Genomic DNA, 21692 nt, shown 5'->3' on the forward strand with positions numbered 1-21692 from the left:
AATGTCAGCATTTTTGATGGGTCTCATAAAGTCTTTGGAATTACTGCCACATGTCAACATTCACCAAGAGTGATAATCCATCACAATGCAAGTAGACTTCCATTTCCTCTTCCCCTCACTGAAGGCCCCCCCACTAACACACAAATCTGTGGAGGCGACCCCAACCCTCCAGAGCAGATCCTGGAGCACGCAGGATCTCACTGTGCAGGTGGATGCCTATTGCACAAGTGGACAATAACAATTAGATGTCACCCAGAGGTCTCTCCCCCCCCCCCCGTTTACAATAACATACATACTTAGGATTTTACCTTTTGCAAAGGCCTTTTCACCCATTCATTTTACTAAATGCTTAGTTTGGCATCCAGGACATTTGCATGACAAATTTGGTACGTTAAATTACGCCTAGAATAGAAAATGATAATTTGAAAGATTTCTCATGTGGGAATGCCCCAGGCTAAGCCTCCTAGCCAATTATCATTGGGTTGATCAGCTGAAATGCATTCCATTAGGTATGCACTGTCTCCCTTATTAGGTACTCAAACTATTAGGGAACATCAGTTTTACTATTAGCTGTTTCTGCTGAATTCTGGTTTTGGAAATCTTGCATGCTTTGTTTCCAGCAGGCTGAAATTTTGTATAAGTAAGAAAATTATTATTATTTGCAGTGGCGACTGCCTTCCTGTCAGCAATAAAAGACATAATAATAGTCCTGAAACTGATGGACAGTAGATGCTCAGCGTAATGTAGGATTGGTCCCTATGCCTGGCTGTGATCTTGTTTCCACGTTATTGGAGGAAAGAACCTCCACTTTTAATTTGGCAAAAAAACCCCAAAAACGTTCCAGTTCTTGTATTTCCCATTGGTTTTGGTAATGTACACACTGAAGACAGATGCAAGCCTTGGACCCATGCATCCTCCTACATTGCAAATAGGTTTTTCATCGTGAATCAATGCCTATGTAACCAGCAGCCATTTGAATCATCTTCCTGCCACACAAAAAAGGCAGTGGATGAAAGCAGTGTACTTATGTGGTCCCCAGCTCCCATTAAAAAGCTGTGCACACTGTATGAAGACCTGTGAGCATGAAACTCACTTCTGCACCCTAAACTACACACTGCACATGAAGCAGCTCCACAAGTCCGATATATGTGACTCTCTCTTTGTGGATGCATGGATTAAAAGAACATGGTAGATTCAAAAGTACATTTCCATTTCACAAAATGAATGAAAAAAGTACCAGTATCAGACGAATGGAAACACACAGAGGCTTCTGTAAAACACTTATGAATATTCCTGCTTTGACGAACAGGGCTACTGCCACACAATTCAATAAGAAACCAAAGAAGGCAGCTGGATTTTCCAAGCAATAAAGACTCAGGGCTTCACCTGTCAGAACATGAAGATTTCACAGGGGCAGCATTGACAGTTCCGGTACTTGGCAGCCCCTTACATATTGATCCACTGTGATGATTGCATGATTTTTCCGCCCTTTAAAATCCATGAAGGACTTAGTCGACCATCTTCACATGAATGAAAGAAGGATGCTCGGGCTGAATCCACTGGGAACTTTTTCTCCAAAAGCTGCACCTAAAGGAATGAAAAGCGCGCAGAACCAAGCACATACCCTTACGCTGATCATCGGCAAAATAATCATTTTCATGTTGGCATATATGTCAGCACGACAGAAAAGTCCCTTTCCTGTAACATTGTGGGTTGTGTACATGATTTGTATATAGCAGAATGAATATATTACAGCTAATTTTCCCACTTTTTTTTTTACATTCCAGGCAACCAGTTTCTATGGTGTATTAAAATGTGAATATTCTACTTATTGCAAAATATCCTGTACTACGTAGGCTTCCACTTTTGTTTATTTGTTTTATAAAAAGACTTTCTGTTCCAGTCATTGTAAATTTAAAATACAGGTAATACAGTACTAAAATGATCCAATTCAAGTCTTTAATATAAAAATATCAGCACAAAACTCCTTTTCAAATTCTGTTTATTGTGAACAACCGAAGCGTCTGTTTGACTATCAGCTGTCTTGTACCAACAGACTTTGTATCCCTACAGTTGTTTGCTTAGATCCCTTTCAGGTTTGTTAAATTCCCCCTCTCCCCGGTGTGATAAGAAATGCTAAGTAAGAAAAAGTATTCAAAGGGTTAACTTGTTCAGAATAACAATAAATTAGGGTTGTTTTCCCCACCCACCCCAAAATTTCTTCTTCAGTTCAAAATCCAGCTTTGAGACTGAGGAAGGCTTCCAAATCACATCAAGGAGTTAAGAGTGGTCCTTTTAACCAGTAGCAGTTTGATTACCAATGACCCGGAGTATTTCTTTATGAATGCTTGGCTCTTGAGTGTTTATACTTGTATCCCCTACTTGGCCATCTTCATAGCTAAAAAAGAAAGAAAGAAAAGTGCACAAAATTAATTTAAAAAAAAAAGATTTCGAAACTTTCCACAGTACAAGAAACAGTGTGATTCTCCACCTGAATAAGGGGAGTTGCCAGAGTGAGGCACTCTAGATCAGGGGCCAGCAAACTTTTTCAGCAGAGGGCCGGCCCATTGTCCCTCAGACCTTGTGGGGGGGCCGGACTATATTTTGAAAAGAAATATGAACGGATTCCTATGCCCCACAAATGACCCAGAGATGCATTTTAAATAAAAGCACACATTCTACTCATGCAAAAACACACTGATTCCTGGACCATCTGCAGGCCAGATTTAGAAGGCAATTGGGCCGGATCCAGCCCCTGGCCTTAGTTTGCCTACCCATGCTCATGCTGTTGGACTTCTGCTCACATCAGCCCCAACCAGTATGGCCAGGAATGAGGCGAGTTCAAGTCCAGAAGTATTTGGAGGGAACCACATTGGCTACTCCTGCTGTTTATGGTTTGAATTTCTGGCTTCTGGCAGTTTCTAGTTTCTGGCAGTTTCTGGCAGTTTCTGGCAGTTTCTGGCATATTTCTGGCTTCTGGCAGTTTCCAGTACAGTCATACCTTGGATCCCGACCGCCTTGTGACTTGAACGTTTTGACTTCTGAATGCTGCAAACCCAGAAGTGAGTGTTCTGGCTTGAAAACGTTCTTTGGAACCTAAACGTCCGACGCTGCTTCCACAGCTTCCGATTGAGTGCAGGAAGCTCCTGCAGCCAATCGGAAGCTGCACCTTGGTTTCTGAATGTTTTCGGAAGTCGAACAGACGTCCAGAATGGATTCCGTTCGAGAACCAAGGTACCACTGTAGTGAGGCTGGGAAGTGGAGAAGCAAGGAGGAACTACAGCACAGGCTAACAGAATGCACATTTAATATGCATTTGGGAATGTTATGTAAATGGCGGGCAAGCTATCCTTTGGCCATGTCTGCCATGACCAACTCAATATAGAATTTGTGACAAACGTCTTGTGTCAACTGGGTGGTGGTGGAAGCAGAGTTGTACCTAGGCTCCCACCACTGCCGCCAGTTCCTTGCACCCTTGGCAAGGAGATGTATCAGCAGCCCCTTGTCCCTAGAACAATTTGTAAACCACTATCCTAGGAGACTGTAGCTCTGTGAAACAGCAATGTGAATCTGTTCTAGGGATAGAGATTGTGGAGGTAGCTTGGAATAATTTGCAGGGTAAAAAAACACTAAAATCAGAATCAACTTGGATCTGAGAAAATACCTTTAAATTACTACACTGATGGCATTTGACACCATTGCGGTGTAGCTAGATTAATAAAACTATTGGAGATTCTGCAATCTGCATTTCACATGTGGTGGATGTGTGAACATATAAAGCCCTTTGGGTATAGGGTATTTGCAGAAATGAGCTATATTATGGGTCAACATGTGTAATGTACCCCAAGTTTAGAATGTGTTAACTATTTTTAAAGAAGGGCAATCTAACCTTTGCAATAAAGAAATAATTACTTTTCTCTTAGTAGCAGAATGCCTACTAGTGGTACAGAATTGGAAAGGATGGGAACATCTGTGTATTTCTTGTTGGAAACAGAATTTATGGTCTATTGATATATGAGAAAAATTAACAAAGAGATTACACACATTCAATAATACAAATTGTCTAGGTGATTTTGTTGGAAGTATGGCTTCCTTTTATAAAAGACTTTACTGATAACCCTGAAGAATGGCAGCTGCCAAAATCACAGACTGGACTTTGGCAAACTTGATTAGATTGATCTGTCCTGGAGGGAGGAAAGTTGGAGGTGAATAAAAATATATTCATGTTTTTAAAAAGAACAGAATAAAAGAGAAAATAAAAGCACTAAAGGCTTAGGCCTGCTCGAAGGGTTTAAGTGAGGCCCAAAGCAGTTTGTTTGATTGGGAAAACAGGCAGGTTGCATCCTCTCTTATTTTAGCAAGCTGTTTATTTAAAAAGAAAAAGAATAGCAAGTTATGAAAGTTACAAAGCAGTCAACTTTTTTTTTTAACATGCAATTGAAAGTCCTCTGTACTTACACAAAGAAGAATCTCGTGCACACATGATCAGTGTTGGGAACTACCCATATCTCCCCATGTTTGTGCAGATCAGGTGAAGTTATCACTATAAAGAAGAGAAAAAATATTGACAAAATGCCTGCTGAGTTTCTTTATTAGCGGTCAACAGACCATTAAAGCGTTTTCAAACATCTGACAAGCACAAATGATGACATTAATAAAAATGTAAAAGTAAAGGTGAAGGTAAAGGACCCCTGGCAGTTAAGTCCAGTCGCGAACGACTCTGGGGTTGCGATGCTCATCTTCCTTTCAGGCCGAGGGAGCCGGCGTTTGTCCGCAGACAGTTTTTTTAGGTCATGTGGCCAGCATGACTAAGCCACTTCTGGTGCAATGGAACACCGAAACCAGAGCAGCACACAGAAATACCATTGACCTTCCCACTGGAGTGGTACCTATTTATCTACTTGCACTTTGACGTGCTTTCGAACTGCTAGGTTGGCAGGAGCAGGGACCATGCAACAGGAGCTCATGCTGTCGTGGGGATTCGAACCACTGACCTTCTGATTGGCAAGCCCTAGGCTCTGTGGTTTAGACCACAGTGCCACCTGCTAGACTACAACTCCCATAAGCCCCAGCCAGCATGCCCAGTGGTCAGGGATGAAGGAGTTGCTGCCCAAAACACCAGGTTGGGGGTGGCTGGTTTAGACCTATGAGGCTAAAGTGCTCTCTCCTAAGTAATAGACCACAGCGCCACCCGCGTCTCTTAATAAAAATGTAAATACAGCTAAAAACACTGATTTAAAATGCTAGACAGTGTGCATATGTCAGGCAGTCATCAGAATGTCTAATAGTATTCAAAAACTTTGCCACTTGCTCTGTGATTGACATATTAGATAGAGCCTTGAAGCAAAGTGATCAGAAGAGAGTCAGAGGAGTGATCGGGGACGGACTGTGTGGATATATCAGATCTTTCCTAGCCCCTTGATGAAAGTTATAATAGAAAAGGGCATGCAAGAAAAGAATCCACCTCAGCATTATTACAGGGGGCAGCATCTGTTCTCTGAGTTTTTATTATATCTGCCGTCTAAGAAATTAGAGGGGAGATCATTAAACTTTTCCTGAGAAAAAGTCTTCCTATATTTAGGGATACATAACCACCCCAAGTATGGCATGGTATCTCCAGTGACTTGGGATAACAAGATCCCTTGGAAACCCATATCCTCTGCTTAATCATTGATTTGGCTTCCTTTAAATCCATGGGTAGCCAGGTATGAGGGTGATGGACCAACTGAGGTAACTTTTTGCACCACAGCCTTCAATCAAGGTGATTCAGAAGAAACCATTGTTGCCTTGGAGACCAAGGAACTGGGGGTAGGCACAAGACAACAATGGAACCAAAAAAGATGGAATAAATCCATTCTAAGCACCTGCAGAATTCAAACCATCTGTAGAGAATTCTCTGTTTAGAGACCCCTACCACCCCTTCACAATTCCCAGGCTTCCTGTGAAGAGGAAATGATGTCACTATGCAACCAAGTTAGGTTTGAGGTGTAGTCGCTTCATTCTGACTGTGGGAAGAAGACCCATCTTGTCTTTATTGTTCTTCTTGCTTACCTTCACATAAGGCTATACATTTTAAGTTCCGGCTTTGCAAAAACTGAGACTGCTGTCCTTTTTTCTGTGACTGTAAGGGAAGGCAATTGTTGGAAGACAAAATTATACTAAATACGGATCACTGACTAAATAGTTACTAAATATGAAGTTGTCCTCTAAAAAGAAAGCAATTTGAGGAAGGGCTGCAGCTCAGTAGTAGAACAACTGTTTTTCATGCAGAATGCCCCAGGTATAATCCCCATTGGCATCCCCAGGTACCTCAGGGAATGGATGATGCCTGGATCCCTACACAGTCGCTGTCACTCAATGTAGACTGTACTAAACTAAACTAATGGTCTGATTTGGTTTCAAGAATGCTTCCTCTGTTCCAGTGGTACATGTTGGCCAATGAAGGAGTTATTAATAGGTCCGGTTGACATATTCTTGCTAGAAGTACTGATATCATTAATTGTTCTGGCAAATCTATAAACATTCTCTGTAATATTGCTCATAGCTATCAGTTCAATCCTTGGTTTAATAACAGATCAAATTTCTCCTAGCAGTCGGAGAGCAGAAAAATTTCCTTACAAGAGACATATATTTGCTGACAGATGAACGAAAGAGTTCAAATTAGGATAATATATGTAACAGTGTAAATCTTTTTTGATTACCAATCAAGCATGAGATAATTGAGCTCTCATTAGCCCTTCCTGTGGAGTTGTATATATACCAGTTATGTCTGTTAGTGCCAACATAGAGCACAGGGCAACAATACTGGGATGGGGAACCTGTTGTCATAATAATAATAATAATAATAATAATAATAATAATAATAATAATATACCACTCATCTGACTGGATGGACTACATCTCCCATCATGCCTGACATTTGGCCATGGTGGCTGGGGATGCTGGGAGCTGGAGTCCAGCAACTTCTGAAGGTTCGCAGGTTCCCCATCCCTGCAACAGAGGAACGGCAGCCCAACAACTTACTATTTGACACAGAAAACAGTTCTTGTAGAATTCTCAGTTGCCAATGCAATGCCCTTATGGATTCCTCCATCACCACTATCTCATGTGCACATGAATGCTCTGGGGCTAAATAAGCCTCATATCCAGTACCTGCCCTGAGCTAGCAAGGACATAAAACTAAAATGTCTTTTAGAAATGCTTCATATATTTCTTTACCTGTAACACATTGCTGTTTTTACTGCCTGAAGCAGGCTCATCCTTCGCTGACACCTTCTGCTGCTTCTTGTTCATCCCTAAAGACATTAGATTTACATCAGACATACTGGTGCGTAAAATGTCAGATGTTCCACTTCATATAAATGGAAGAGTGCATGCAGACACGGATGTTACAGCTGATTCTTCTTTCCAGCAGCTGACAATCCTGGTAAATTGAGCACTTTCTATGCTGCCAGCGAGATGGTACAATCTCCTCTGCTGGCTCAGTCCTGTCTCATCACTTCTTCACGGCTTTCCACTGACCATCACCAGCAGAGTTGTCATTAGCAGTAGCACCTGCCTTCCCACCTTTGTGCAGGTGCAGTGAAGCGCTCTTCAGCAGTGCAGCTCCCCCCACCAGCAGGGCCAGCCAGGGCTGAGTGGAGGACAGCCAAACCCACATCCCCCCTCAGATGGCAGATTGGGGGTTTGGATTGGTCTGCATGGTTTTTATTTCAGGGATTTCAAAACTATATTTTATCATAAAGGAGTCTAAGAGAGTTGCGTTTCATGCACAGAGATATGGCCATAGCTGTCAACTTTTCCCTTTTTTAAAGGGAAATTCTCTTATTCCGAATAGGATTCCTCACAAGAAAAGGGAAAAGTTGACAGCTATGGATATGGCTTTGGGGGGGGCAGCAGTTTTGTTGGCCAACAACAGAATAAAATTACAATAAAGGAGATTACAATAAAGGAGTAAATGGGGGGGGGGGGAGAACCCTGCAAATTTGCTCGGGTAGCTAAATTAACCACATTATATTAAAACAAGGGGAAAACAGTGACAGAACAAACTGGAATCCCTCTGTAGCCTGTGGATATTTTATAATTTTTTGCTTTGGATTTTCAGTGTTTTATAGCTAGTAGATAACTAATACTTCATTTCATTTCAGCTCACCTTGGATTTTTAAAGGATTATTGTTTTACTATATATATTTGTAAAGCAAATACACTACCATATGGATAATGAGATGTTCTCTTTTGATTTGTACGCTTTTTCTTGTGGTGGAGACCAAATCAATTAGCAACAACGACAAAATTGGGAATGTGGGTGGCAGGTGCCGTCTCCCCTCCCGCTGCAGCAATAAACCCTACCACATCCCCTGCACTTTGCAGTTTAGGATTAGCCAATCAACCAATCAGTCACCTGCTTGGAAGTAAGCAGTGATTTTCTGGGAGGGCACAGCGATATCTCCTATACCTAAGAATACATTCCCTCTCTCCACCAAACTATTGCTGCAAATGCTCCTGGGGTTTACATGACAGTCTGGCAGATGACTTTTTTTCGTCACAGCTGGCATGTTCAGTATGAGTGGGGAAGGCATTAAACCAAACTGCAGAAGACAAGTGAAACATTAATAATAATAATAATAATAATAATAATAATAATAATAATAATAATATTTTTTTATTTATACCCCGCCCTTCCCGGTTCAGAAAACCGGGCTCAGGGTGGCTAAGGACAAATTTAAAACACTTAATTGATGCAACAAAAAACAGCATACAGTATAAAATGTGAATAACAATAAATTCAGAATTCAAAAATCAATTTAGGGGGGAAATTCATCCAATAAACATTAGATGATCACCAGGGCTAGCTGGCTAAATTAGTCCTATTTGGGCCAGTGAGGAGACCAGGGGAGAATTAGCTGTGGGATCCCAGAGAATATTTCTTCATAAAAAGAGGAGGGGGAGGAAAGGAAGAGGAATAAAAGATCAGGCTAAGTTCAAATTGAAAGCCAGGTGGAATAGCTCTGTCTTACAGGCCCTGCAGAAGGAAGTTAAATCCTGCAGGGCCCTGGTCTCATGCGACAGAGCATTCCACCAGGCGAAGGGCTCATTATTCAACCAATTCTTCACAGCCAACTGGCTGGAGGGTACATGGGAGGAGAGCCAACTGGGGGAACTGGTGGCTTAGTCACATCTATGCCTGTTCATGTGACATGAGATGGAGCTTGACACACCTCTAAGCCTGGAGCAGTGAATGGACTGATTTGGTGCTTGGAGCCATGATGAAATTGTTGCCTGTGTAAGCTGGGAGTGTTAGTTTTCTCCTGCCTCTCTCCCCGGGGAGACCACACTGTGGGGCTGCTGCCAGTATGTTGCATATCCTTGAAAAGGTACCAGGTGTATCCTAGCAAGGATGGCCCTTTGTGAATCTATATGTCTGCAACCCAGTGTGCATTGCGAAATCTAGATCATATACGTCCTGTGCTGTATCCAACTAAACTGTTGTGCAGGCAGAACAACTTTACTGAGTGCAATGTGACTTTGCAACCATCTGCTCCCCCTGCAGGTCCCTCAAATCTGCATGAGCAGATATGGGGGCAGTGTGAGGTGTGTGCAGGTAAAAGAAAGCAGAGTTAATACCACTGGGCTTGTGAAAGTTGTTCCACACATGCAATAAATTAGTTGGATCCAACTCCCTCTGTTGAGCCAGAAAACTGCAACAACTTCCAGCCTCCACAAAGTCTTCCTGTGAGATATGACTATCTGACTTCCACTCCTGCTTCTCCTTCCTCCTCCATCTTTTAATCTCTCCAACAAACACAGCCTTGAGCCATATATAGAACGAGGAGGAAAGTTGCCACAGGCTAATTCAGTAGGCATTTGGTTCTCTGTTTTAAAAATACATTCACTCTGTCATATCCCACTCCCCTCTGCACATAGAGAGATTTAAAAACATCACCTGAGTAACCAAAAGATATGCTTGACAATGGACTAAGGTAGATTCCACTTCCAAACATTGCACCATGGAGCTGCAACAAAACAAGGACCTTTTAGCTCATTCTTAAATCGGTACAGTTCTTAGACCTGCTGCAGAATAAGAGCATAGAACATTTGAATTGTTTTAGTCTCATCTCAAACTCTCAATTTATTTAGTATTCAGTGGTATACAGCCTTTGAACTGCTGTTAGCTACAATGGCTAACATTATAGAGAGCTGAACACAAAGGACCTGTAGCTCAGTGGTTAAGCATCTGCTTTGAATGCAAAAGGTCCCATGTTCAAACCCTGCCATTTCTAGGTAGGGCTGGGAGGGAACCCTGTCTGAAATCTTGCACAGCCTCTTTTACTCAGTGCGGGCCTTGCTAAGCTAGCTGGAATAATCGTTTGACTTGATGCATGGCATCTTCCCATGTTCCTTTGAGAGCCTTATCCTTATTGCTTAAGCTGTTCAAAGCCATCAAAGTTGTTGGCCATTGCTATACCTGCCACAGCAAATTCTACACATCAAGCAATGCATTATGGGTGGGAAACCTGTGGCCCCTTTGAAGTTTTTGGATGCCAGAACCCACCAACTTCAGCCAGAAGAGCCAAAGGTAGGAGTTGTAGCCCCAAAACAACTGGGAGGTCGCAGCTTCCCCCCTGCTGCATTATGTGAATTAGTACAGTTTTGTCTGTCTGGAATCTACTTTGTGTTGCAATTCAATCCTATACAAGTCTACTCAGAAATAAAGACCCCTGAGTTTACTGGGACTTTCTTCCGGATAAACAATGCTGTTTATAAGCTTGTAACTTCAATGTCTTGCACCCAAAGCTGCCTTTAAGAAACAACCCATATATTTTCCTTTTCAGTTTTACTTTTACCTGCAATCTTGTATTGGAAGCAACTACTAAGCCATTCCTCAGGATAGAGTGCCAGTTTTCAATGTGTGACCCACTTTCAGAGGGGGGAAAAACACACAGAGAGGAAATTAGTACTGTCATAGAGAAACCAAAATGAAAAACAATGTGTTTAGTTTTTTTATTATTATGCATTTTGTGTTCTCAATTTGTTTTTGTTTTTTATGATGCAAACAGCCCTGTTATCTTCAGATGAAGGGGAGTATACAAATTAAAAATAATAATAACAATAAATAATAAAAGTAGCCATTTGCTCTAAAACCATGTGCTGGAAGAAGAAAATTATGCCTTTCAGAATATTTCATACTGGTGATTTTTTAAAATTTGCAGCTTTGGATACTCACTGAAATGCAAAGGTACTTCCATAGAGATTTTTAGCAGCTCTGAAATTGGATTCTTTGGCTGGTGGACTGCTGAGCAGAAGAAACTGATGTGGGGTGTGCATAAACTTCAATTGCTGAAAAAGAATAGGAGCAAACCAGCAAAGGGAGGTTAGGGACATATTCTAATTCTCATGAGTTCTCTAGTGTAAACATATTTTTAAGGGTCAAACTAGGCTTAAAATAAGGGATCTGCAAACAAGATCTAAAAGATCAAAGCAACCCCTCATCCCTGATATGCAATTAGCTCTGTGGTCCTTAACTCCTTCTCCTTTGCACTGTTTTCTTGCCCACCCTGCCCTTGATTGCTATTTATTCCCGAGGAAAAATATGCTTGGAATACCATATATCTGTATTTTTTTTTGAAGAAAAGCCAACAGCAGTTGATTCAATGGGAGTTACAGATGGAAAACTGTTCAGGGTTCACCCTGCCTGACTCCCATAACCCACAGTCTAATCTCCAAAAAATACCCCATTAGATATAACAATCACATAGCTCCTACGTCTAACATTTTATTTTCAGCTTATCAAACAAACTTGAGTTTGGAGATTTTAAAAAATCTAACAAGGAAAAAAGGAAAATACCTCTTGTGTTTTCCTATTCTCCATGACATAATTTATACTGTGACAAGGCATGCAGCTAAAAATGGGTGAACTTTCTCTGACTCACCCTATGCTTTTCTGAGTTTTCTTCAAAACATCTCAGAAAAAAGCCTAGGTCTTTCTAAGTTGTTCTGGTTTCTTCTGAGAAAGCTTTTTTCAAAACCGGATTTTGGGGGGCATATGCCAATGACTTCTCCCAGTCCTTTCAAAGCAACCTTACACTGCCAGATAGTGGGGGAACCAGGGAGAAGGAAGGTTCACTCATTATAGCAGACACCTTGCAGACCTCTTCCTTCTAGCCTAGATCGTCCTGAGCATGTTCAGGAATGTCACCACGGAGAGTTCATTGTTGCCTGCTGAATTGCACAAGACCTGCCATTTCCCATGACCCTTAACTTATTGGATTTGGCATGGAGATATAGGAAAGTGATAGTGATGATGATTTCTTTGGCACAGAAATGGAAACAAGAAGAACTACCAATGAAAGAAGAATGGCAGACGTAATGAATGGACTGTGCAGAACTGGATAAGAGGACAGGAAGGATTCGAAACCTGCGGGATCAGAGATTCTCAGAGGACTGGAGTAAATATATGAACTATTTGAAAAGCAATTGTAATCAACAGATTATGCTAGTAGGATTGCAAGAAGTTTTGTAAGGAGGACTATGCGAAATATTGCAGAGAAAACTATGATAAGAATTATTAGTGAAGGAGAATTAAATGTAATACCAAAAATAAAGACTGGAAAATCTTCAGATGCAGTTGATGGAAGTCCCAAACATTGTATAAGATAAGAAAGTATGTTATATGATTTTTGGAAATTATTTGTAAAAATCAATAAAAATATTAATTAATTTAAAAAAAGATAGTGATGATGATTTCTTAGCCACTCTTTGCCCTGAAGTCCAACGGCAGGTAAGAGCAATTCAAAAACACAACACACCCCAAATTCTGAGAGCAGTGATACTACCAAGAGCATGTTAGGATATTTCCGTTCCACCTTAAAAGTGAGCAGGATGTTTTGTGTCACAGCCTGCACATTTCCTGTCTCACAGGATGTTTATGTTGTGTCTTTGCTTTCGATTCTCTCTCACTGCCGGAAACTCTGAAGCAGGCAGTCATGAATAAACTTGTAAATCATGCTCTCCTGGGTGCATCTTTTGCTGTGCATATCTGCTGATAGAGTGTGCAAGAGCTCTGGATCCTTTTCAAGCTATTTCTGGAGCTCCTGTCGCTAATTGCTGATACTGCGTGTCTACGGGAGATCGATGGACGTCCGGAGATGCAGTGGAGGTCAAGATGGACTTTGTCTCCCTGGTAGTATCCCAACAGAGCATTCCTTTCTCCTGATCTTAATACCAGGGTCTGTAGGGAAGGAGTGGGTTTTCCAGATCTCTGCCCAACAAATTCCACTAGAAAATGATGCTCATGAACCTACTAGAACTTAGGCTTTAAAGATGAGTCCTACAATGTACGTATGGTATCTTGAGAAATCTGGTTTCCCCATCACCTAGAAGAATAAGTTGACACAGGGAGACAGTGGAAAGTAGCAGCAGTGGCTGGCTGGCTTGGTGGGAGTTTCGGCTCTGTTCACAACGGAGCTCAGATTTCCAAACTTTGGTGGGGGAAGTTTGTACTTCAAGCCTTTCTGAAATCCATTGTCATTTCTACATCCAACCTATCATGTCATCACCCAGTGCTATCAGATGGTGGATGGAATACTTTATATTGAAAGACAGAGCCAATAATCCATAAGATGATCTAAGTTAACACGGCTTGTTCCGAGACATTTAATTAACAGTGGGCTGCACAGAGATGGCTTTAATGCAGTTATTACCCATCAAAATAAATTGGAGGCTACATGCCTAAGTGAACATTTCATCTATTACATTTTGTTCTATCCTCTGAAGTCAACTGACTGCCTATTTGAGATTTATTTATCAGGAGTGCAGCCCAGAAAAAGTGAAGCATGGCTAAGTCTTGCTGAAATAAATGGGACTTATCAGAACAGTGCTAACACATCTCCTAAAAAATGAGTTCTGTTAAGTCCACTGAGACTTATTTCTAGGTAAGGGTGTATAGGATTGCAGTTGTAAACACAGTCAAATGCATTCATTTTAATGGCTCTTGGAAGGGTCTAACATTATTTTGCAATATAACTCATGCCTATAATGAGAGCAGGCAGGGAAGAAACTATAATTCTTGAACTCACTCACTTGGACATTTCCTGATGTTCCAATTTTGCCAATCTTTCAAGAATTGACTTGTAGTGGCTGGAACTGAACAGGTGCTAAATGGTCTTTGGATTATGACTTTTAGATATTTTAATGACTGTCTTTTAATTGCTTATTTAGTTAGTTATTTTCATAATAAGTTCCTCAGCCCAATTCCAGCACAATCGTTTGCAAATTTGCTGGAAGTAAATGCCCTGTTCTCCTTGTCAGCTCCCTGATAGCAGCAGTAGGATGAACATCTAGCAAACAGGCCAGAGGTTAGTCTGAACAGCTGTGACTGCACATACATGAACATTCCTTTGAAATCAGTAGGACTTGTTGAATATGCAACAAGACCAAACCAATAGCCAGATGCAATGGATTCAGAAGCATTCAATATATATTGTACTGGGTGATGGGCTGCTGAATGTTAATAAGCAGCCTCAAAGCCAGCATTCATTGCTTGCCCAAGACATTTTGTTGCCTGAGGTGGAGCAGCAACTCAGTCAGTCAAGCACGAGACTCTTAATCTCAGGTTCATGAGTTTGAGTCCCACGTTGGGCCAAAAGATTTCTGCATTGCAGGGAGTTGGACTAGATGACCCAAGTGGTCCCTTCCAATTCTACAATTCTATGATTATCTTTCCCTCCTCCAACCCCCAGCCTAGTATCTAAGACTGGTCACTTTATTTGGCCCCTGAAGAAGACAATCCCACAAGCACCTCTTCCCCTCCCTGGCAGTAAAATGTAATAAAATATATAATAAAAATAACAATTTGCTGCCTGTTCAGGACAGCCATTTTCCTGTACCTAAGGTAAGGCCATTTCTGTCATTACATCTCTATGCAATCAATTCACAAATATGCCCCCCCCCCCCGCAAAGTGTTTTAATTTTATATTATAGAAGATACAACATAACTTACCCTGTTCACAGGTAGCTTCACAATATGTGATCTGTTACTTGAAATAACCCTGAAAATAACAATAAATTATATATATATATATAAAAGATATCCCACTGTTGTAGTACTAAAGTATCACTAGCAACAACTAAAATCATATATAAAGAAATGTTTGTTTTTGGAAAAGCTTGCCTAAACAGTAAAACACTGATAGATGAGGGTATTGTCAAGTGAGGGGCAGAGTGTTCCTCTGCGCTGACACAGAGAGGGCCATTACTCTTCTTTCCATTAGCTGAGCCTTCACATTAGTCAGGGCATAGTGAAGGGCCTCTATCTCAACACTTAGGGCACAGGGAGGCAGGTATGAGAAGAGGTGACCCCTAACGTCCCTGTATATGAAACAAGACAGGTAACAATCAGGTTGGTTTTCCTATAAAAGTACTGGCAGGTACCTTCATTCCATTTTATTAAAGCCCACACAGATGATGGAAAGCCCCCAAAGTCTGGCTCCCTCACCCCAAGGTAGCTTGGCCATTTGTATCATTCTGCCAAGCAGAAATGGGGATTTTACCACGCATTCGTTAAATCAGCGTCTTAATGTATCAAATGCATTTAACTTCATGGGCTCCTTGTGTATGCAACAAGTGAGAATTTACAGGTGTGAAATGATTTTGGATAGTCAACCCATTTTTCTGGGGCTCGTTTTCAATTTTTATTTCCAATTGACATTCACAAATGAATGACATGATTCATCCGCATGGGGTTGCTTTTAACTTTCCCAACAACTGCACTCCTTTCGAGTAATGGGAAGCCTGCGCCTCCTTGTCATATGCCCATTCTATGGCCCAGATCCATCTTTTAAAAGCAACCTTAAAATTCAGTGAATGAAGTGGAGCTGCTGAATGTGCAGGATAAAAAAGTATGAATGGACTTCCCATTACACCAAATAGTCAGACAAATTGCACTGCAACATGGGCTGTATTGAACATGGTAAAATCTTCTCTCAAGGAGATGATGGATTGTGCCCTACATTCATGACAAATGGGATCTGCTAAGAACGAATCATGTCATCAAACACCTAGCATGCCATCTAAGTGAGATCTTTACCACTGCAGAAGAGGATGAGCAAGTGGGTCTTGTTTGTCCATCTGCTTCTTTATTTCTAAATAAGGTGCCTAGGAAATAATAACAGTGTTACAGATAGCCAAGGGAACATTCTGAAAGCTAGACAACAGAAGCTTGGGTGGATTCTGGTAACTCTCCCCACCAGAAAAGGTGCAGGAACTTTCACCAATAGCCGCATCTTATGCACAACAAATGGAATCGCCCAACAAAATCTTGCCATTATCCTTACCTCCTAATGGGAATCTGTTTGGGGTTCCAGTTAGCCAGCCCTAGTTCCCCAGTTTCCTTTTCCAACTTTCACTCAATAGTCTGCTGCAGCTGAGCATGCTCAGTTCTCATTGGGCTGGGTATTTTTCAGAGGGGGCTGCATGCACCTTCAGGGATTTTTTGTTTTGTTTTGTACTTCTGCAAGTCTTGACATTTCTCTGATTAAAGCATTGTTAGCCTCTGTTCCCCCCATGGACTTGCTTTGGCTGCATTTCTGTTGGCACTCAACACCTGAGCTTGCTAGCAGAGGAAGCAAGTCAGTGCCAAGTGTAGACAGAGCTATCTTTTTTGGTGTGGAAACCATTCTTCTTGTACTCTAAGACATGTTGGCTTGCAGCTCACCAAGACTCATCATTGAAACCAGAATTCATGCGCACCAAAAGGACCACTTAATAGTGGCTTCGCTTTCAAAGCATTACAGATGCTTGTAAGACTCAGACATCAAGCCAGTCTCCCTGGAGATCCATTCACAATGATATCCTCATATGACAAACTATCTTTACCTCCGTTTTGTAAAGGTCAGCTCACTTGTTTATGCTTCATACTGACTCATAACCCTTCACAAAAATACATGAGTGGATGCTTGCAAAACAGCGGTAAAGATAGCATGCTCAGGAAAGAATGCACAATTGTTTAAAGAGAACCACGGGAAGAATCAAATACTAGAATTATTACAGGAGAATTCTAACTGAAATGTTGTCTATGCAACTAGATTATGTCTACACTTACTCTTTTTGGATGTAATGATAAACCACAATACCAGCAGCACTTAGCCTCAAATTCAAGTGCTGCTCCTCACTCCCTTCCAGTGTGACTGTGAGGAGATCAGATGCCTTTACATCCTGTTTAGGTTGGCCAGTGTTTGTCTTACAGATAAATTAGTGAGAACTCTGGTTAGTTTTGTTTGCTCGGAGAAGTCAGGATCCAACCCTGGTTTATGATCCCAGCTTTGTAACAAATAAAGAGTTCCCACCAGTTCAGAGATAACAAGAGTCTTTCTGAGCTTCCCCTGCACTTGACTTTGGATGTTCACAAGAAGTCCTGATTAGTTTAAAACTGGAAGAGGATACCTTCAGTCTTCCCTTCACAGCTATGTGGATGGAGGAGATGGGAGGAGAGAGCACGTGACCTTGAGAATTCACTGCTGCTCATGCAAATAATGATAAATCATGCATCACACCTGAACCGAACTGTCCAGAGCAATCTTGTGTACCCTCCTAACGTACAATTCTTATGGACTCATGGATTAATGGAGTGTATGGCAAGGCATTCACTTTGTCAGGTTTACAGCACAACTTGAAAGGATATAACAGAAACTAGCTTCTATGGAGTATTGAGAAGATTCACACTACAACCCCCAGCCCACTCCCCTTTTACTTAAGCAAGCACACTTTTAGTTGGAAAGCCATCATCACAGCAAATCATCACAAAATCAATAGAGTTGGATCCAGAGAGGAGCCATGCTCAGAGCACATACATTGGCATCAATGAGAATTAAGCTAGCTATGAACCAGTCCAATGTCTCCCCTCACCTCTGGCCCTTTAGAAGGCTTTGGCTTGGCTGTCATATTGCATTCAAGTAAATACATACAAATATACTGAGCAGCCACTGATCACTGCTCCATTCCATTGATGGTGGGAACAATCTACTGCTCCTAAGCAGCCTCCGCTGAAAATAAATACTTTTGTGTAACTCTTGCTCATTTCCATTTGAGCTTTATGCGCCTGCCTTCTGGTTCATTGATTTTATGTTGTAGCTTGCTGGACTTTCAAAGTCTATTACTTTGATAGGCTTTTCTTGTATGGCTCTAGTAAAACAACCGCACAAACAACGTTGCAAACTCGTAAACAGATGTACCTTACCAACAGTTAAGGAACAAAATGAATTTTATGCTTACCTGCGTCATTTCTCTTATTGAAGTAATACTATCCAGTGCTTTCATGACTCGGTCATAATTCTTCTTCTACGGCGAAACAAATGAATAGATTAAACACAATAGATTATGAATGGATTAAATGCAAAGCATTTAAAAAAACCTAATAGTGTACTCACAAAGAGCAGGAATCATTGTACAATAGTACATAGATCTCATGCATTACAGATAATCTTCTATTATAAACATCTGCCTATTTGCAAATGAGGTTTGGATGGGCCGATCTTTGCTTGAGAAGACTTCTTTATTTTGGGAGGCTTTTAAATTGTCAGAATTGAAAACTTAAGTTGAAAACTGTGTGATAACTGATTTGCCTGATTGAATTTGCTGCTCCTTCTACAGTGGTACCTCGGGTTACATACGCTTCAGGTTACAGACTATGCTAACCCAGAAATAGTACATTGGGTTAAGAACTTTGCTTCAGGATGAGAACCGAAAAAGCGCGGTGGCAGCAGGAGGCCCCATTAGCTAAAGTGATGCTTCATGCTAAGAACAGTTTCAGGTTAAGAACGGACCTCCGGAACGAATTAAGTACGTAACCAGAGATACCACTGTATTCTATTTTTAGTTTGTGATGCTTATGTTGTGGTTTTTATAGCACTGAGATTGTTATATTGTTCTGTTGTGATTATCACTGCTTGTAAGCTGCCTTATTGAGTAGCTGTGCATCAGACAGGTAGAATATCTTTTTAAATAAATCTTTTGTTTTGTCTTCTTTGTTGTTTTTCTTCTTTGGTGTCCTCTGCCCTGGGCCATTGTTGGGGTCCAGAGATTACACACATACATGAGGGCAGTGGATGGTTGGTGGAGGGATTCTGAGTAAATGGCTGGGAAGTGAAGATCTCCCAGGGTGAGAGGCCAGGAAAAGAAAGGAGGGTCCACCACTTTTTGCAGGTAGCAAGGTTTAAGAGCTATTTTTGAGAGAGGACTCTGTGTGTTCTTTTTCTTTCTCTGTTTTTATTTAGCTTAGTTCCTTATTGTATTATGTAAAAGCTTTAATAAAATATTATGGAAAGGAAAGAGATGGCAGAAATTGTAATCCAACATTATCTGGATGACCACAGGTTCCCCAGCCCTCTCTAACTGTTCTACAGCACTGTTTTAAGCATTCAGAAAGGGCTGTTTCCCAAATGTGATCCATCCATCCTTTTGCACAAAGCCATACCTTTTCTTAATATTGCACTGTGGCCCCGAAGAAGGATTTACATTCAAAACACATTAGACTCCTGACAGAAAGGGTTCAACCATGCAACCTAGCCAGGAGTAAAGGCAACTTACGCACGAGCAACCGCTAGAACCATTACAGACTCAAAAACCATAAAATGTGGAATGTACTTACCCTGGGATTGAAGGCCAGCATCTGAGAGTCATTAGGATCAACTACAGAAGGATATGGCTCAAAAATGACAACTTTCCTGGGTGATTCCAATGCAGAGCGGCACATGGAGACCAACAAGTCTACAACCTGGAGATAAAAATGGAAACATGCACAGTCTCTCTTTCTCTCTTTTTGAGAGAAATAATATCTTTGGCACTTTTCCCCATGGCTGATTCATCCTTTCTCAGTCTGAGGGATACATTCTCTTCTGGGCAACTTCAGGAGGCCACACTCCAGTGGTGAGCATGACCAGAGGGGAACGGGAGCAGAGCAAAGAATGTAAATATATACAATAGACTAGCTTTACACACAGTCTCACACACCCCTCTCTTTCTTCCAATGAAGTAAGCAAGCAGCATTATCGGAATTCAAGGATACATTCCAGACAGGCAAAAACACTTTAGAATAGTAGGGCTGCGGCATGGGAAATACCGTATTTTTTGCTCTATAGGACGCACCGGACTATAAGATGCACCTAGTTTGGGGGGGAGGAAACAAGAAGAAAAAAATTCTGAACCCCAGAAGCCAGAACAGCAAGAGGGATCTGGCTTCTGGGATCGCCTCTTGCTGTTCTGGCTTCGGGGACAGCCTTTGAAGGGTTGTCCCCGCTGCCCTGCAGAGGCTTTGCACAGCCATCCCCAAGCTAGGACAGGGAGACGGAATGCTGCGCAGCTTCGGGGACAGCCTTTGAAGCCTCCGCAGGGCAGCGGGGTGCCTTCACCCCGCTGCCCTGCGGAGGTTTTGCGCAGCCATCCCCAAGCTAGAACAGGAGACGGAGTGCTGCGCAGCACTCCGTCTCCCTGTTCTGGCTTTGGGCTTAGCCGCGCAGCCTGCATTCACTCCATAAGACACACACACATTTTCCCTTACTTTTTAGAAGGGAAAAGGTGCGTCCTATAGAGCGAAAAATACGGTAGATGATGTGACTGAGGGGAGGCTATGTCTGTCAGTATATGGAAACATCACCGCTGCCATCAGCCAGATTGTTGACATCACAAGATGTGCCTATCTGTGGGAAAGACGCCTATCACGTGAACAAAGCTCTCTGCATTTATATAGCGGTCTGTACAGGGCATTCACTTGCTTACTTCCAAAATATCACTCTCAGCTAGTGATAAAGTCCTGAGCTGAGAATCTTACTTTCATAACACATGGAAAGAATGATTCCTCAAAATGTAGCTTTACTTGGATAAATTAGTTAGCAAAAATAATGGCACTCTAAAAGGAGACCATCTCTGAAGGAAGAAAGGAGGACTTTAAAATAATTAAATAAATGATTTGACCATGTGATGTTAATATTGATTTCAACTAATTGTAAGATAGAAAAATCACCTGTCAAATATCCTGAAATTCTAAGTTGCACATATATTATTATTCTGACATGGCACAAAAAGAAATGAATGATTTTGTTCAGAGTCCCTCCCTCTTTCTATCTTAGATTTGAAATAGTTCACTCGCTGAACCCATTTAAAAAAGAAGATGGATTTTGATTAACACTTCCCTCTGGTTCCACCCACAACCCCAGACAGACTCTGACTCATGCCAGTTCTAAAACCTTTATGTTCAGATCTCTGGAGGGAAATAAAAAAATAATGATCCTTCCAATAAGTGAAATAAAAAAGGAAAAACACCAGGAAGAGGAGGCAGATCAAGGCTGCATTCCTCATCCTCCTTTGCACACTTGGAATGAATGCCACCGTCTAGTTGCTAGTGAACCAGCACATCAGTGCTGCCCGGAAGGAAGACTAAATGAATGAATTGCCAATAAATATGGATTCAAATACCAGCTTAGCCAAAGAACAACTGGGTACCTATTGTCGTTTGACCCTCCAGATGGTGATGAATTCCAGTTCCCATCATCCCTGGCCATTGGCCATGCTTACTGGGGCTGATGTGAGTTGCAGTTCAGCAACATCTGGAGGACCAGATATTTCCCACACCTGCTCCAAGCAAATGTAGACAGATGGTACTTTAAGGTGATTTGACCCACTGAAATTCTAAAACTAGTTTA

At 41.5% G+C, this 21692-nt stretch overlaps 1 protein-coding gene across 7 annotated transcripts in view; it reads right to left on the reverse strand.

Annotated features, from left to right (window-relative positions):
* Positions 1-1945: 1945 nt before the first annotated feature.
* PARP8 (poly(ADP-ribose) polymerase family member 8) overlaps positions 1946-21692 on the reverse strand; it is a 157835-nt gene continuing 138088 nt past the window's right edge. For all 7 annotated transcript variants that reach the window (XM_083402766.1, XM_083402772.1, XM_083402768.1 and 4 more), the window contains 11 exons: positions 19643-19768; positions 18268-18333; positions 16085-16152; positions 14999-15047; positions 11225-11337; positions 10845-10917; positions 9944-10013; positions 7219-7295; positions 6052-6121; positions 4459-4543; positions 1946-2398 (listed from right to left, as the gene is read on the reverse strand). In XM_083402766.1, coding sequence (XP_083258892.1) covers positions 2296-2398; positions 4459-4543; positions 6052-6121; positions 7219-7295; positions 9944-10013; positions 10845-10917; positions 11225-11337; positions 14999-15047; positions 16085-16152; positions 18268-18333; positions 19643-19768 — 900 coding nt within the window. In that variant the 3' untranslated portion in view covers positions 1946-2295. The remainder of the gene's footprint in view (positions 2399-4458; positions 4544-6051; positions 6122-7218; positions 7296-9943; positions 10014-10844; positions 10918-11224; positions 11338-14998; positions 15048-16084; positions 16153-18267; positions 18334-19642; positions 19769-21692) is intronic.

This window comes from Podarcis tiliguerta (genome assembly GCF_965153285.1).
Source record: "Podarcis tiliguerta genome assembly, chromosome: 11".
NCBI classification, from domain to species: Eukaryota; Metazoa; Chordata; class Lepidosauria; order Squamata; family Lacertidae; genus Podarcis; species Podarcis tiliguerta.